The following is an 18,984-nucleotide window of genomic DNA, read 5'->3' on the forward strand; positions in this document are numbered from 1 at the left end:
GACTATTGATAGCACTGGGGCACATTTACATATCTGTCTATTATGGACGTCGTCCGTTGAAGTAATTAGAGCAGTCGGGCTCTTGAGGTTCGTGATAGTCAGGTTGCTCGGTTGGTTCTCCTCCCCAGGTATTTGGCAGTGTGGTGGTATAAGTAGGTGAGGTGTAGTGACAACCCTGGTGTATACCATGTGATGGAGTCCTTGGAAATCCAGGTTCTACTTGTGAAGACCCAGCTGGTACAGGGAGTCTTGCATACAATTCTCCTTGGGGAAAAAAATCCAAATTAGTTTCCTTCATCCTGGAGGAGACTTGTCTCCGTAGGCTAAGTTCATACTGTGTTAAAGCAGCCCGTTCAACGCATAGTGCCATCTATAGTTTACCATGAGAAGCTGTTGATGTCTTTTGGTAGGTCCCGGTCTTCCTTGCGGAGATCAAGATGACCTCAGTTCTGATGTTTACCTTTCCTCTGCCAACAGATATCCAATAATCTGAAAAACATCGTCAGGTCCTGTCGGCTCTTCGATTACAATCAGAACGGGCAGATCCAGAAACACGAGCTCCGACGTGTCCTAGAAAATTATTGCTTCAAGATGAAAAACGTTGAGTATGAGAAGTAAGCGCGACGAGCCTCTAGACATTAGCATCCGGATGTCATTTTTGACCACTCTCTGCTTCTAGTGGTGTTAAAGGGATATTGTGGTAGCCAGGCTAGGATAGGTGATGGCTTCTGGATCAGTGGGACTACCACCGATTTCCAGGACGGAGCTCTTTTGTTCCCCATATGAATGGAGCGGCAGTGCGTATGCTTGACTGCCACACCATACATTCTGCACTGGCCAATGGCTGTCCCATAGTGAAGGGATAGTTTGGAAGTTGAGCATACGCATTGCCGCTCCATTCATATGGGGGGCCACAAGTTATTCATTCATTATAAACTTCCGTTTTGCTGTGAACCTTGTGCTACTCTGCTACATAGCCGGCTAATCTGCTGCTTATGTCGGCTCACTCTGCTCTACCTGTCTCACTCAGGGAGAAGAGATATGGTTATATGCTGCTGTTTACCACGTGGAAATGGGGGAAAGCATTCAAGTTGTCAAGGAAGGTAGATCACACAGAATGTACTATGTCAGAGTAAGAGGAAAGAGGGAGGAGAGAATACAAGGCAGAGCTGTAGGGAAGGGGAAGTCTGAATTGCTCTACCCATTTCTCATCTCATGGAGAAGAGAGATGGATATACACAGCATTTACTGTCTGGAGAGGAAGGAAAGCGTCCAAGTTGTCAGAGAAGGTAGATCATACAGGATGTATTATGCAGAAGTAAGGGGAAAGAGGGAGGAGAGAATACAAGTCTGAAATTAAAAGTAGGTATCAACAAACTGCAAATGAAGGCATCTGAAAATGAATTGCACCTTGAAACTTAACGCAACTTCTTTTTTTTTTTTTTTTTTAACTCAAGGTAACTTACTTAAGGATGTGTGCACATAGATTTTTATTTGAAGTGGTGAAAAACGACACTCCAAAAAATTCCCCAGTATGAAACCTAAGAGTATGTTCAGACTATGTTTTTTTTCAGTGTTTTTTGAATGGTACCGTACCGAAAAAATGCTGAAAAAAGTACCGACAAAACACTTTTTAGAACACTTTCAGAGGAGAGTCATGACCAAGCGAGCACTCCCTCAAAAGTACGAATAGCCTCCAAATTTCCCTTGTTCTGGTTTGCAAAAAAAAAAAATGCCCAAACCCCTTTTGTATAATAAAACGGTCTTCTCTTACAGACGCCATTAATAAACCCGCATACTAAGTGGAAATAAAAACACATCTGCCGCTCTTAAGTTCAGGCGAAACGCTGAGATATTTCACAGATCATCACTTTGGCGGAGGCACGGGGCTTATATCCGGCGCGCCGCCAAGAGCAGAAAGTTACCCCTTGGACGAAGCGAGCGCCGATACTAAAGGCATATGTTATCGTGACCGGACGTTGTCCATGACACGGCACTGAAGTCTCTACATAAACACCCTGCGTCTGACGCCGAGCTCCCCTGTTCCCCGGCCAAAATCCCGCCGGCGTTATGAAATTAGGAAGGCAATAACCCAGCGCTGTGTTTTATTTTTGCACTAAACCCAATATGTTTTTTTTTTCACCGAGATCTTAACAAACAGCTTAGATCCTAAAATTGAATTTGTATCCATTACAGAATCACATAAGCAGTAAATTCTAAAACGCCCGCACGGTTTTCAATTAAACGGCAAAAGGTTTAAAAAGAGCGAGGGTGGATGGTGGTGGTGGTAGTAGTGTCGGAGGGGGACGACGGCGCTACCGCGATACAAGCCAGTGCACGCAGGAATAAAGAGAGGAGCGAAGGCGTTGTAACTTTTCATGTTGGTAATAAAGAAACGTTTGCATGTGGGGCAATAAAATACAAAAAAATGAAAAATCCAATATATGGAAATATACGAAGGAAAGAAAAATGGGACATTAAAGAAAGTCTATGGTGAACAATAGTAATAATGTGGGATGAAATGAAGAAACAGAATCACAACATAAGAGGAGATAGATATTGTTTAGGGCTGGACTGTAGGCGATGAATGAGACACACACCCTCCTTGTCAGATCGGGGGCATCACTGTGCTTATAGGGGACATATACATTCCTCGACTCTGGAAACCTTTTGTGCAAAAGAGGGTTACTCAATGGAGATCCTATACAGCTGAGACAAGGTGGAGAGATGGGCCGGTGTGTGTGTCCATGTCGCTTTATAAGTCTCCATAACTCCCATAGATTCTAGTGGTGAGGAACATGTACGTGTGTTGCCACTTAATCTGTTGGCAGAAAGCAGTACATGTGATAGATGGAAAAAGCAGAAAACGTATCACAGGTAAATAGAAGCGGAACAGTACATGTAAGACAAGTGAAGAGCGGAACAGTACATGTAGGACAGGTGGAGAGCAATGCAGTACATTTAGGACAGTTGGAGAGCGGTACAGTACATGTCGGACTGGTGGAGAGCGGTACAGTACATGTAGGACAGGTGGAGAGCAATGCAGTACATGTAGGACAGGTGGAGAGTGGTAGAGTACATGTCGGACAGGTGGAGAGCGGTACAGTACATATAAGACAAGTGAAGTGCAATGCAGTACATTTAGGACAGGTGGAGAGCGGTAGAGTACATGTCGGACAGGTGGAGAGCGGTACAGTACATGTAGGACTGGTAGAGAGCGGTACAGTACATGTAGGACAGGTGGAGCGCAATCCAGTACATGTTGGACAGGTGGAGAGCGGTACAGTATATGTAGGACAGGTGGAGAGCGGTACAGTACATGTAGGACAGGTGGAGAGCGGTACAGTACATGTAGGACAGGTGGAGAGCGGTACAGTACATGTAGGACAGGTGGTGAGCGGTACAGTACATGTAGGACAGGTGGAGAGCGGTACAGTACATGTAGGACAGGTGGAGAGCGGTACAGTACATGTAGGACAGGTGGAGAGTGGTACAGTACATGTAGGACAGGTGGAGAGCGGTACAGTACACGTAGGACAGGTGGTGAGCGGTACAGTACATGTAGGACAGGTGGAGAGCGGTACAGTACATGTAGGACAGGTGGAGAGCAATGCAGTACATGTAGGACAGGTGGAGAGCGGTACAGTACATGCAGGACAGGTGGAGAGCGGTACAGTACATGTAGGACAGGTTGAGAGCGGTACAGTATATGTAGAACAGATGGAGAGCGGTACAGTACATGTAGAACAGGTGGAGAGCGGTACAGTACATGTAGAACAGGTGGAGAGCGGTACAGTATATGTAGTACAGAAGGAGTGTGGTATAGTACAGATGGAGCACGGTACAGTACATATAGTACAGGTGGAGCAGATGCATACTGTAGATAGGGCAGTATATTGCCGCAGCCCCTGTGATGATGCTTTGCAGTTGTCTCCTCACTGATGGTGACATATTTCCTCGCTCGCTGTGCAGCTCTGGACGCTCCATATCGACCCCTTGGAGGGTGAATCTTAGATGAAGCCTTTTGCACAAAGTTCATTATTTATTACGCTCGCTTATATAGCGCCATCTTATTCTGCAGCGCTTTACAAACATCATCATAACTGTCCCCATCGGGGCTCACAATCTACAGTCCCTAGCGGTAAGTCCTTGGCGTGTGGGAGTTGCCATTTAGCCCCGGCCTCTGGCCCTCGTGTACGGCCGGTGACCCCCTGGACCTTCTTACGTCCCTGTGCACATACGACCTGACCATTATAAGCTGCCGTTATAACGTCTGCTCGCCTTTCTCAGATTCTGGAGCCATTACTGTATCGGTAAGAAGCACACGCTGGACTACAAGGAGCTGCTGAGAAATCTCGGCGTCAGTGTAGAACGGCAGAGCAGACCCGGGCAGGAGAACGTCGCACAAGGTGACTCAATTCATTGTGTGATTAGTTGGTTTCCTTAAAGGGGTTGTCCAATGTTTGAACAATGTGTGCCACATGTCTTCTACTGCAGCACTGTATAGCAGGGGGCTGGCTGATTGCCCATTTCGATGTAAAGCCGGAGCCCTTTTTTTTACTGCAGTCTATGTATAGAAGGGGGCTGGCTGATTTCTCATTTCACTAGTGAAACCAACCCCGTTCCCTGTTATAGCCCATGTATAGAAGGGGGCTGGCTGACTGCTCATTTCTATAGAAAAGCCAGTGCCCTTTACTGTTGTATCCTATGTATAGAAAGGGGCTGATGGTTGCTCATTTGAATAGAAAAACCAGTGCCCTTTTCTGCTGTTCACAATGTAAAGAAGGGGCTGACTGGCTGCTCGTTTCAATACTAAAGCCAGTGCCCTTTACCGTTGTTTCTCATGCATAGAAGGGGGCTGGCTGAAAGAAGGGGGGTGGTTGAATGCTCCTTTTGTTGCGGCCCATGTATAGAAGGGGGCTGGCTGACAGCTTATTTCAGTAGTAAAGCCAGGTTCCTTTACTGTTCTGTCCAATGTATAGAAGGCCATTTCAATAATAAATCCAGACCCCTTTTCTTTTGCAGGCCATGTACAGAAGGGGGCTGGCTGGTTGCTCATTTCAGTAGCAAAACCAGCCCCCTTCTCTGTCACAGAAACCCACAAAAATTTTTGTTCCAAAAAAATTAGGCAAAATCAATCCCAATAAGTAAAATATATTCAATTTTATCAACACATAGTAAACCATAACACCATAAAAATAGAGAAAGGAAGAAAATATTAAAAATGTAATAAATAATTACAATATAGAAAATAAGAGGGGGGACCGGGACTGGAGCTTTCAGCCGACGATTGTTAATTTAAGCCGATTTACCGACATTTGTACAAACCCCTATAGTCGAGATCCTTATATACGTCTTATAGTCCTATAAGGACCGCAGCCATTATGGGGGGGGGGGGCTGATAACCCTACGTTGCTGAATCTGAAACATAACACTTTCTGCTTCTTACTCCTGTTTTTTCCCCTTTCCATTATTTTCATGGAATCCGCTTCTCCTCCGATAAAGTGAGTGCTCGCGTGTTTCTAGTACTTGTTCTACTTCTTCCTTTATTATTGTATTTGTTGTTATTTGTGTTACATTTGCTTCGTTTTGGTCAATTGTTAAAGTGAACCCGTCCCCTTTTATAGGAGGAAGCAAATGGCTTCTCTAAGGAAAGTGTTTAGTCCTTTATGGCTCCTGATAATATATCTGTTGTGTTCTCGTTACCAATCTATGCTTCTTTTATGTTAGTTTTTAACTAACTCTATACCTCCATGCTTGTGCGTAAGCAGTCCCTATATAAAAATAGAATGAAAACTCATCAGCACAGAAATTCGGATCCATTTCGCTATGCATTGACAAGCAGAAATCAGTAAAAGCTTTGTGAGAACCCCTTTTAGAAGCATAATGGGGACATTCAGAGTTGTCATCCAGCTAAAAAATTCCTTAAAGGGTTATATTACCTTCTTCATAAATTGATATTTCCGGATAGTTCTTGTAAAGACAATCAATTTTGCAATTTACTGCATGTTAAAATTTTCATCCGTTCTCGAGATATTAACACTTGTCTTTCGTTTCACAGTTCGTTGCCTGGGAGACCGACCACCGCTGCTAGACAGTAGAACATGTAAATTGTTTACAAGTTCTTTTCACTTTTGTAAGTGCCGTAGGCTGAGATCTCTGGAGTACGCAATAACCTCCTGATCTCTCACAATAACCTCCTGATCTAGGCCACCTTCAGTTTTCAGCACAGTGCTTACATTCTAGACAGCAGAGGTGGTCGGTCTCCAAGGTAACAAGCTGTAACCAAAAGGAAAATGTTAATATCTCAAGAACGGATGCAAATTTTAAAAAGCAGTAAATTGCAAAAGTGCTTGTTTTTACAAGCTCTATCCAATACAATATCCATCTGTGAAGATAGGAGTAACCCTTTAATATGAGTAGTTGGTCCCTGTAATAAAGTCATTACCTTTAGTGATGGGTACACTTTAACATGTAGACTGTAGCTGGCATGCCTGTGTCCATAAACAGGTGATACCCTTAAACTAAATTTTTTTCTAATTTACAATGTTTTCAAACAGCATTAAACTGGGAGGCGACCAAGATACAACGGGAGAAACAGAAAAGGTGGAGATCACCTTCTGTATCCAATGCGTTTAACACTGAGGAGTGCACATTGGAGGACCTCGAAGGGATTTTCAGGAAAAAGGTAATTAAAAAAAAAAGATATATTTATTAAACCATTAGACACTAGGACACCAGGGGTAATGTTTTTGTCTCCACCAGATATCAAACATATCATTTATCACGGACTAAACACCAATTATGAAAAATAATAAATCGCCACAATTGGGTTCCAGAACTTATTTCCCCAATTTAATTTCTACAAAACACTAAGGATATTATTAAAAAAAACACTAAACACCAGGGATGTGTTGCTAGGCTTGGAGGACTTAAAGGATATTATCAGTATCCCAAAAGGTACCATGAATAATATTAAACTCCTAGACAGGAAGAATAATACAGTTAGGCTACGTTCACACTTTGCGGGTTTTGCCGCGGATCCGCAGCGGATTTGACACTGCGGATCCGCAGCAGTTTTCCATGCAGGGTACAGTACAATATTACCCTATGGAAAACAAAACCCGCTGTGCCCACGCTGCGGATTTCCGCGGAAAAAGCCGCGCGGCTTTTCTGCGGAAAAAAAAGAAGGAGCATGTCACTTCTTGGTGCAGAATCGCAGCGATTCTGCACTCATAGAAATGCATTGATCCACTCACTTTCCGCATGGGGCTGTGCCCACGTTGCGGGAAGTTAAGCGGATAATGTGCCGATGGTACCCGGGGTGGAGGAGAGGAGACTCTCCTCCAGGCCCTGGGAACCATATTTTGGTGTAAAAAAAAGAATTAAAATAAAAAATGATGCTATACTCACCTCTCAGCGCTGCCCGCGGCGTCCGGTCAGAGTTGCTGTGCTTGCAGGACCTGTTGTGACGTCGCGGTCACATGACCGTGATGACGCCGCGGTCACATGACCGTGACGTCACGAAGGTCCTTGTCGGCACAGCCGCCTGCAGCACCGAGGAGATCCGGACATCGGAGGGTGAGTATAACCAATTTTTATTATTTTTTACATTACTATTGATGCTGCATATTGCTGCATATGCAGCATCAATAGTATAGGCGGAAACCCGCAGCAGAAACCGCAGAACAAACCGCGATAAATCTGCAGGGATAACTGCAGCGGTTTTGCCCTGCAGATTTATCAATTCCGCTGCGGGATTAACCCGCAGGGCAGGCCGCAAAGTGTGAACGTGGCCTTACTGGTACATTAGACTTGAAGGATATTATCAGTAATGTAGACACTAGAGATATTATTGAACCCCTAAAAACCAGGGATAATATTATTGATACATGAGACTCAAAGGTTATTATCAGTATCTCAAAAGATACCAAGAATAATGTGGAACCCCTAGACACCAGGGATAATATTGAGCCCCTAGACACCAGGGATAATATTGAGCCCCTAGACACCAGGGATAATATTGTTATTGATATATGAGACACAAAGGTTATTATCAGTATCCCAAAAGAAACCAGGAATAATAGTAAACCTATAGACACCAGGGATAATAGTAAACCTATAGACACCAGGGATAATATTAAACCTATAGACACCAGGGATAATATTAAACCTATGGACACCAGGGATAATATTGAACCCCTAACAGCAGGGATAATATTGAACTCCTAGACACCATAGATAATATTGAACCCCTTAGACACCAGGGATAATATCGAACCCTTAGACACCAGGGATAATATCGAACCCCTAGACACCAGGGATAATATCGAACCCTTAGACACCAGGGATAATATCGAACCCCTAGACACCAGGGATAATATCGAACCCCTAGACACCAGGGATAATATCGAACCCCTAGACACCAGGGATAATATCGAACCCCTAGACACCAGGGATAATATCGAACCCCTAGACACCAGGGATAATATCGAACCCCTAGACACCAGGGATAATATCGAACCCCTAGACGCCAGGGATAATATCGAGCCCCTAGACGCCAGGGATAATATCGAACCCTTAGACACCAGAGATAATATCGAACCCCTAGACACCAGAGATAATATCGAACCCCTAGACACCAGGGATAATATCGAGCCCCTAGACACCAGGGATAATATCGAACCCCTAGACACCAGGGATAATATCGAACCCCTAGACGCCAGGGATAATATTGAACCCTTAGACACCAGAGATAATATTGAACCCCTTAGACACCAGAGATAATATTGAACCCCTTAGACACCAGGGATAATATCGAACCCCTAGACACCAGGGATAATATCGAGCCCCTAGACACCAGGGATAATATCGAACCCCTAGACACCAGGGATAATATCGAACCCCTAGACACCAGGGATAATATCGAGCCCCTAGACACCAGGGATAATATCGAGCCCCTAGACACCAGGGATAATATCGAGCCCCTAGACACCAGAGATAATATCGAACCCCTAGACACCAGGGATAATATCGAACCCCTAGACACCAGGGATAATATCGAGCCCCTAGACACCAGGGATAATATCGAACCCCTAGACACCAGGGATAATATCGAACCCCTAGACACCAGGGATAATATCGAACCCCTAGACACCAGGGATAATATTGAACCCTTAGACACCAGAGATAATATTGAACCCCTTAGACACCAGGGATAATATTGAACCCTTAGACACCAGGGATAATATTGAACCCTTAGACACCAGGGATAATATTGAACCCTTAGACACCAGGGATAATATTGAACCCTTAGACACCAGGGATAATATTGAACCCTTAGACATCAGGGATAATATTGAATCCCTTAGACATCAGGGATAATATTGAACTCCGAGACACCAGGGATAATATAGAACTCCTAGACACCAGGGATAATATTGAATCCCTTAGACACCAGGGATAATATTGAACCTCTAGACACCAGGGATGATATTGTTATTAATTCACTCAACATGATATTATTAGTAAAGCACTAGAGATATTTTTACCATGGATAATGGTATTGATACATGAAACACAAAGGATATTATCAGTATTCCAAAAAGGTACCAGGTGTAATATTGAACCCCTAGGCACCAGGGATATAATTGTTATTGATGAAATAAATATGAAGGACTTTATCAGTAACCCACAAAACGCAAGGGATTATATAGATAGTAATAGAATATTATTAAAGAATATATAATATCAGATACAAATATAAAGAAAACATTATTTTGTCACACTAAACACCAGGGTTAATATTGTTATTGAGACACTAAGTATTTATGATATTATCAGTAACCCACAAGAAACTAGAAAAATATTATGATCTATTAGGCAGGTTAGTATGGATAAGAGCCGATTGATTGAAGACAAACTAGTTTCGCCTCATGGTCTTCAGTGGTTTCGCCTCATAACCTTCAGTGGTTTTGCCTCATGGTCTTCAGTGGTTTTGCCTCATGGTGCTCATTGGTTTTGCCTCATGGTCTTCAGTGGTTTCGCCGCATAGTCTTCAGTGGTTTCGCCTCATGGTCTTCAGTGGTTTCGCCTCATGGTCTTCAGTGGTTTCGCCTTATGGTCTTCAGTGGTTTCGCCTCATGGTCTTCAGTGGTTTCGCCTCATGGTCTTCAGTGGTTTTGCCTCATGGTCCTCAGTGGTTTCGCCTCATGGTCTTCAGTGGTTTTGTCGCATGGTCTTCAGTGGTTTCGCCTCATGGTCTTCAGTGGTTTTGCCTCATGGTCCTCAGTGGTTTCGCATCATGGTCTTCAGTGGTTTTGTCGCATAGTCTTCAGTGGTTTCGCCTCATGGTCCTCAGTGGGTAACTTTTCAAAACGTGCGGCAGTTACTCATAGCATCAATTTGGAATGCAAAAGAATTCAAAACTACATTCCAAACCGGTTGCTATAGGCAACAGCTCACAGTTTTCATTCATCTTCCCCAGTTTACTGCTTTTAAGCCTAATCCTATATAAAGTAAGTAGTAGAAGTATCTATAGGGTACATGAGCCAAAGCATGAGAAATATTCTACAATTATAACTACAGGACAACCCGAAAAATTTGCCTGATCCCATTTTTTGACCACCCCCTCAAAAAAAGAAAATCACATGTATTCACACACAAATATATACATATATATATAGCATTTAGATACATTGCTTGGCTGTGGTGCGGACCTATTATAGGAAGCAAATGTGTGTTCAATTAAAGGCAAGTTAATTTCCAATCCTAAAACCATCTGTCGTTGCTTAAGTAAACAGCCGACAGAGAATAAAAAAACTCTGCGTGTATGTGTGGCTGTAAGGCAAGTTTTACAATTACATGACGGGCAGATGCTGCTGCACTGGGATTTCATTTTTCATTGTGTCACTTTCTTACCCGTTACATTTCTTTTTTTTTTTTTTTTTTTTTCATTGAACCAATATGACGAAAATGAGGGATAAAATCCTTATTGTGAATTTGGCACAGATTCTGCAGGCCCTCAGGGGCTCCCGCACACACTATAGGCCCATATTGTACCGCCATGTGCTTCTGGTTTTATACCGGGGCACATGGAGGTTTCATCCATTAAAGATCCATGTTACAGCATTGCTTGTCATGCGCAGTGGCAGCACACGGCGGGCCTATACCATGGGCGACCACAAAAAAGTGACAACTGCAGCATCTAAGTGGGCAAAACTGAGGGAGGACTCCTGTCACCCCATCTAAGAAGGCGATCGGGTGCAAAAAAAAAAGTAAAAAAAAAAGTAAAAGCCTGTGCCATCACCTTCTTTTTTCTAATTCTGTAACTGAAAAAAAAAAAACATTTATTTTCATCACAACTATAAAAGTCAGTGCTTTTACATTATCACCTTATTTATCCACTAAAATACAAATGCCAGAAATTCTTATTTTTTTCTCAGTTCCTAAAAAAAAATTAAAAGCAAGAAAAAAGGTGCAAATTCCTCAAATTAGTACTAATAAAAAAGTCACATCATAATAATTAATAAAAATAAAATGAAAAGCAAGAAAAAATTGGCAAATTCCTCAAATTAGTACTAATAAAAAGTCACATAATAATAATAAAAATAATAATAATAAAAAAATGAAAAGAAATAAAAAAGGTGCAATTTCATCAAACTAATACAAACTAAAAAGTCACATAATAATAATAATTAAAAAAAGGAAGAAAAAAGTGCAAATTCCACAAATTAGTACTAATAAAAAGCCACATAATAATAATAAAAATAATAATAAAATAAAATGAAAAGCAAAAAAAAGGTGCAAATTCCTCAAATAAGTACTAATATAAAGTAATAATAATAATAATAATAATAATAATAAAAAAAGAAAAGCAAGAACAAAGGTGCAAATTCCTCAAATTAGTACTAATAAAAAGTCACATAATAATAATAAAAATAATAATAAAATAAAATGAAAAGCAAAAAAAGGTGCAAATTCCTCAAATAAGTACTAATATAAAGTAATAATAATAATAATAAAAAAAGAAAAGCAAGAACAAAGGTGCAAATTCCTCAAATTAGTACTAATAAAAAGTCACATAATAATAATAAAAATAATAATAATAATAATAATAATATAAATCATAATAAAAAAGTGTATTTTTCCCAATATAACGCCTCGAAGATTTTTTTTCAGTTCATTATATGGTAAATTAAAATGTGCAATTCAAAACTACAGCTCGACCTGTAAAAAATTGAGAACTTAGTGCACATTCAGATGGCCATATAAATCGAACGGAAATCGTAGCGCAATGCTCGGACTGGCCGGCAGCTCTTCCTACCCTATAATTACAGCTACATGTATTTCTATGCAGCTGTCACACTCGGGTCGGTAGAGCCGCCGGCCAGTCCGAGCTCTGGGTTCCAGTCTGTTTCCAATTTTTAGGGCTGTCTGACTGCTCCTTTATACAACTCTATTAGTGAAAAATTTAAAAAAAAACAAAACACGCCCATTGAAGATAAGAAAGGAAAAAAAAATGACGAAACAAAAAGATGACCGAGGCAGGATCTTAAGTTACGTTTCTTGGAAGTCAAAGAGGAAAGCTAAGAGTGCACCACTAGCACTTTGTCGCACCACTAGCACTTTGTCGCACAAGGACCGGAATAAACCTTGAGCCGACCCTGGCCTATAGGACTGTAATAATCCCTAATTATATTGCGGGACTCTCTGTTGGATCATTTCTTAATTTTTAAGGGGCAACGTTTCTCCTTATGGAGAGGGACATGTCAAGCCTGGCATGTCAGAGCGAGGAGACTTAAAAGCCATGCATGCTCCTCTGGGAAGTTAAATATGAAATTGTCTCTTCAGAGAGGATCTAGATCCAACTACAGGTGACTCTAGAGTTCGAGTCCTCTTCCTGTCTAAAGAGACAATTTGCATTTTTAATTAATTTTTACAAGTTTCCTTAGACTTATATCTCAGCCTTTTCTTTTTAACTGTAAATAGATTAATATACTAGACCTGTCCCCCCCCTCTGTGTGTTGAATATAAGATTACCGCCATAAATATTTTAATTAGCATAAACTGACAGATGAAAAACGAGTGTAAATGCGGCTCGAGGCTGCTTTAAATACAGTCCATATATAGATGGCGGGCGTAACCATCTGTGCCTTTGCTTCGATATCACCATATTAGCTGAGCTTTTTATTTATTTATTTATTTTTTTTTTTTATAGCGAAAAGTGCCTAAAAAAAATAATACAAAAATAGACTAAAAAGAAAAAAATCAAAGCAATAAAACACACAGTTTAAAAAAAGAAAAAATGTAACTCGATTTTCTACCTTTGAAATATGACAAACTTCTCAGCGTGTGTTTCCAGATACATTACCAGATAGGAAATTTACTTTTACGTGTTTTGTTTTATTTATTTTTTAATAAAAATATTCCTAATATCTATATATATGAGAGACTCGAGTCTCTTTTCGAACTCAGCAGGTAGTATTTAATGTCTGCCGTAATGCAAAGAACGGTCCCAATATTTTTTGCATCTCGCTTTTTCAGAAGTCGTAATTATACCAAAGGAATAAAACTTGTCACTTGAGCCTAATTAGTATAGTACAGTCGGCTTTTAGGCAACGGTAAAAACTTATCAATTAAACATCTGAGGACGCTCATCTGACATTAAATACAAATACGCTAATGTAAAAGAAAAAAAAAAAAAGAAATATATATATTAAAAAAAAAAAGTTTCCATCTTATCAAAAATTAATGAAGCCCGTTTTATGAACAAAGGCTGTACAATGTCTTCCCATACAGATGTCCTCCTCCCACCCGGATCTTGTGAAAGCCTTCAGATCGTTTGACGTAGATCACACCGGATGCGTTCCTCTCGATGCCTTCAAGTCAATCATTAATAACTTTATTTTCCCGCTACCCGACCGAACATTTCACGAGTTAATGAGCAGGTAAGACCCCTGATGTTTCCTCCAGAGTTTCTTGAAGTGTCATGGAAGACGGATTAACCTCTGGCTCCATTTGCTGAAAATTATTCCAATTTATTCAGAGTATAAAAAATACAAACTTTTTACTTTTCATGCTCTTTTTTTTTGTTTGTTACAGTTTTTATTGTCCTTCGCGCTCGTAGTTTTTGTCTTTTAGGTTTGTCTTTTGTGCTACTTTTGTACATAGCACTGGCCAGCTAAGGCAACCAGTTCCTTCCTTAGTTATGTTGTTCTTTATAGTTTTTTTAATTTAAAAATGAAGAAGGAAAAGCAGCAAGAATACTACCAATTCATCAAGACTGTCTTTCCGGAGTAGGAGAAGATGCTGAATTCATTAAAAACACACACCACTTAATAGACTTGGCGTCTCTTCTGAGTGGGCTGCGTCTCCGTGAGATACAGTCAACGACAAAAAAAGAAGATTCTCCTCAGAAAGGAAGATTGTCAGGTGGTCAGGACAAGTGGCAGACAAGAATCAAAATCAGGGATGCAATCTAAAAGAAGATTCCCCTCAGGAAGGAATAATGTTGGGTGGTCAGGGCAGGTGGCAGACAAGAATCAAAATCGGGGATGCAAGCTAAAAAGATTCCCCTCAGAAAGGAAGATTGTCGGGTGGTCAGGGCAGGCGGCAGACAAGAATCAAAGCTGGGGGTGCAAGCTAAAAGAAGATTCCACTCAGAAAGGAAGATTGTCGGGGAGTCAGGGCAGGCAGAAGACGAGAATCAAAGTCAGGGGTGCAAGCTAGAAAGAAGATTCCACTCAGAAAGGAAGATTGTCGGTTGGTTAGGGCAGGCGACAGACAAGAATCAAAATCAGGGATGCAATCGAAAAGAAGATTCAACTCAGAAAGGAAGAATGTTGGGTGGTCAGGGCAGGCGGCAGACAAGAATCGAAATCGGGGATGCAAGCTAAAAGAAGATTCTACTCAGAAAGGAAGATTGTCGGGTGGTCAGGGCAGGCGGCAGACAAGAACCAAAGCCAGGGGTGTAAGCTAAAAAGAAGATTCCCCTCAGAAAGGAAGATTGTCGGGTGGTCAGGGCAGGCGGCAGACAAGAATCAAAATCGGGGATGCAAGCTAAAAGAAAATTCGACTCAGAAAGGAAGATTGTTGGGTGGTCAGGGCAGGCGGCAGACAAGAATCAAAGCCGGGGTGCAAGCTAAAAGAGGATTACCCTCGGAAAGGAAGATTGTCGGGCGGTCAGGACAGGCGGCAGACAAGAATCAAAGTTGATCGCAAGCTGAGATGCTAATTGGAAGACAGCACTGCACTAAAGAGTACCTTACTGACCAGAGCTAAAGAACCTTGTGGCTAAGGCAAGGAACATTGGAGGTGAGATCCTGGGCCATGTGGACATTGATGAAGATTTATTAGGTTGGATACTGTCCATTTAATGGAAGCAGCGTAACTGCAACCGAGAGGGAGCACCAGAGGTTACAGCCAAAGAAGAATGTCAGCAGCCTGGAGACCACAACAGATGCACTGTATGGGAGGAGGAGACGGCTGGTGGACTGGGGACCAGCAGTATGGCCATTATAGTATAGAGTCTTTAGGGGCGATGCATAAAAGGACTCATGTCACCAAAATGAGAAAATCCCTGTTTCTTGCTCCTCCTGTCTGACCCTCTACTAGACAGAGATATTGTATCAGGATAATCCCTTTTTTAAAGGGTTTATAACAGAAGATAAGTGCTGCCCAACTAATGGCTTTGGTTTAGGCTACTAGGACCTTTATTTGTCCTTTTTTTTTTTTTTTTTTTTAAATCCGCAGCATTCCATGGGTTTTTCACCCATTCAAATGAATGGGAAAGAAAATGCTGCAAAAAGCATATTGTGAAAAAAATAAAGCAACATGTGAACCTACCCTAACGGCGCTTAGCCAACATTCTAGGCATTGATGGGGGTCCCAGCGGTCAGACCCCATACGGATATACGGAAAGTTATGACCTATCCTATGAATCGGTGATAACTTACTAACTTGGTACAAAACCCTTTAAGTAATTACCTTTGCGAATAGCGGCACAGAAAAATAATAAGCCATTACTTTAGCTGAAAACAGACCTTCGCTTCCGCAGACTCGTTTTAGACGCTTTTCCATACACTAATAGATTGCAGTGTTCAAAAGGAAGGCAAATGAAGGTGTTCCAATTTCCCTTACCTGCGATGATTTACTCCTAGAAGCACAATGCCTCTAAAAATAGGAACAGCGATTCTGAGATGAGCAGTACATCTATAATGAGAGGCGTTATGCAGAATTTTCAGTCGCTCCAGTTTCCCGAAAATAAAGCCTTTACTTTATGAGTGTAGTGTATTTAGCGCATTTATAGAGTCTATTAACCCTACCTGCCGATGTGCAGGCATGTTGCTGCTAGTGATCTCTACAGTCGCCTCTGCATACAAATGCAAATAAAGGTGCCTCAATAATTGGGACTAAATTAAAGCATCCTTTTGCTACACTAATAGGCTACGGCCTTAAAGAGACCCTACCAGAATGAGTTCACTACCAAAACAAGGGTTACGGCTGTATAAGTCTTAGTACAACAATAAAAATGATACCTGTCTTGTAGTAATCGGATGTGCCAGCGCTGAGAAATCGAGCTTTGAATCCACATGCAGATTAGCGTGTAAGTACCTTGGGGGCGTGTCAGTACACTCAGTCACTTCCAGGCTGATTTGCATATAACTTTGAAGCTCATTTTCTCAGGGCTGGCACATCCGATTACTACAGGACAGGTATCATTTTTATTATTCTACTAGGATCTATACAGTCATTCCACTAGTTTTGGTAGTAAAAAAATCTTGATAGGTTCCCTTTAAGAGGTTAACATATCTATCCCACTCTCCAGCTTACAGCATTCAGTTTCTAATAAACAGAACGTTGGCTCAAATTAGTTAATTTGCAGGTTATTAAGAAAAGTAATTAAAAGAACTCGCCGCCTGCTGCAGTAATACCTGGATTTAGGTGAGCATTTATTTCTTTTATTATAATTAACATGATGATTATCAGACTTTTTGGAATTATTTGGTTTCTTCTTTTGTTGTGTGGAGCTGTACAGTATAACGTTAGAGAGCATGGAGCAGATTCATCGGAAATGGTATCAGTACATTTTAAAGATGTCTTATAGTGTGCTGCTGCATGCCTAAAGTCACCCCACCATTTTGGTTGTGTGATCCTTCACTAATGCTTTTGGCATTTGGTTCTTCCCCTTCTACATGTGCTTGAGAAAGTCCAGACTTTATAATTTAGTAATGATGTTTTACAATATTATTGCACCCCACAAACATCTGAGACCACCTTTGAAAGACTAAAGGGCAAACCAGGTCATCCAACCATCTAATGTGTATGGGAGGAGGTCACCAAATTGGCGTTTGTCCGACAGCTACGATGGCTTAAATTTAGAAGTATCAAATTGTCATGAGTAGTTTATGAACTATTCGAATCAATGATCTCGGAAGTCAATAGGAGAAAAGCTTTGGACAAATCAACAATGAAGTCACTGGACAAGGTCTTCAAATCATTGATGGCGAAGACATGACTCATACATAGTCTGGTCTTTCCTGTGGTAACATATGGATGCGAAACATGGACAATAAAGAAACAAGAAGAAGAATCAACGCCTTTGAAATGTGGTGCTGGAGAAGGATGTTATCAATACCATGGATGGCAAGAAGAACAAACACATCAATTTTGGAACAAATCAAGTCAAACATGTCATTCAAAGCAAAGATCACCAAACTATGACTTGCTTTCTTTGGACACATCATGCGAAGAGAGCAATCACTGGAGAAGGACATTATGGTCGGAAGAATAGAGGCGAAGATGAAGACCAGCAACCTGATGGCTTCATGCAATCAAGATAACGGTTGAGAAGACCCTGGTGGACCTATCTAGAATTACATAAGATTGATCTTCCTACAGATCGTTCATCCATCAAGTTGCCATGGCTCGGGATCGAGCTGAAGGCCGTTAAAAATAAATAAATAAAGTCTATCAACTATCAATGATCACCAATATCAAGCAACTGCATATAAAGCTAAGGAATGGAGATGCAGCCAAGACAAATTGTTCCCAGTTAGAACAACTTTTTAATCATGAGAATCCATTTTCTCAAAGGAGGTCTCCAGAATAGCAGCTGCCAACAGTCTTAAATTTGCTGGCTCAGTCCTGATTTTTTTTTTCTACTCAAGAATAGCAAATTGGGGGCTGTCCCGGTTCAAAAAAAAGCTTATTGATCCCTATACTTCCATCACTGATATTACTAAATGTGGCATTGTAGAGAAGAACTTGTTGCAAAGTCAAGAACATAGCCAGGGGTCATCAACGAAACATCAGTCTGGACTGATTCTGGTGAATTGATGCGCTGGTTAAGGAGAGACTGCAGTGGACATGTGTGTGTTTTTTCACGGTCAACTATTGTCAGATGTGGCCATCAGAAGTCCTGAAAAAGGAGCGAGGGCATTCCATCCACTACTGGTAAATATCGCCACCAAACCGCAAATTAATCACCCTGTCGACACCCGGCGGAGCAAATGTTCTGGGAACCGATGATCATCACCAGTCTGCCTGTTGAAACTTGACTCACTACTCACTAGATTTTATATTATTGTACCCCACAAAAAACATCACAAAACAGTCCCATTTTTAAACAAATTTACAGAATATTATTATCCTACCCAAGTGCAATTCTCTCACATTTTGGCTTGGTTGGTGCACAATGGTTGCGAATATAAAACATCATCTGTCTTGTGTTGTCTGCAAATTATTGGAAAAGAATGACAATAGATCATAATGCAACGGGTGAAACATGGAGGGAAATGAAATGACTCAACGAACAATTGTATCAAAAAAATGTGTTTCTGTTTGTGCCATATTTAGTGATTTTGGAATATTTTGTGGTTCAATTTTTGTAAATGTTGAAAATAAAAAAAATGTCAGAAAAAAAATTTGACATGTGCCAGAGAATCGTGGCTCGCACATAAACATTGCCTTCTTGGTTTTTTG

At 41.2% G+C, this 18,984-nt stretch overlaps 1 protein-coding gene across 3 annotated transcripts in view; it reads left to right on the plus strand.

Annotated features, from left to right (window-relative positions):
* EFCAB6 (EF-hand calcium binding domain 6) overlaps positions 1-18,984 on the plus strand; it is a 163,490-nt gene that overhangs the window by 82,287 nt on the left and 62,219 nt on the right. For all 3 annotated transcript variants that reach the window (XM_077266561.1, XM_077266560.1, XM_077266562.1), the window contains 4 exons: positions 478-614; positions 4,291-4,409; positions 6,561-6,688; positions 13,801-13,949. In XM_077266561.1, coding sequence (XP_077122676.1) covers positions 478-614; positions 4,291-4,409; positions 6,561-6,688; positions 13,801-13,949 — 533 coding nt within the window. The remainder of the gene's footprint in view (positions 1-477; positions 615-4,290; positions 4,410-6,560; positions 6,689-13,800; positions 13,950-18,984) is intronic.

Source organism: Ranitomeya variabilis, chromosome 5 (genome assembly GCF_051348905.1).
Source record: "Ranitomeya variabilis isolate aRanVar5 chromosome 5, aRanVar5.hap1, whole genome shotgun sequence".
In the NCBI taxonomy this organism is placed as follows: domain Eukaryota; kingdom Metazoa; phylum Chordata; class Amphibia; order Anura; family Dendrobatidae; genus Ranitomeya; species Ranitomeya variabilis.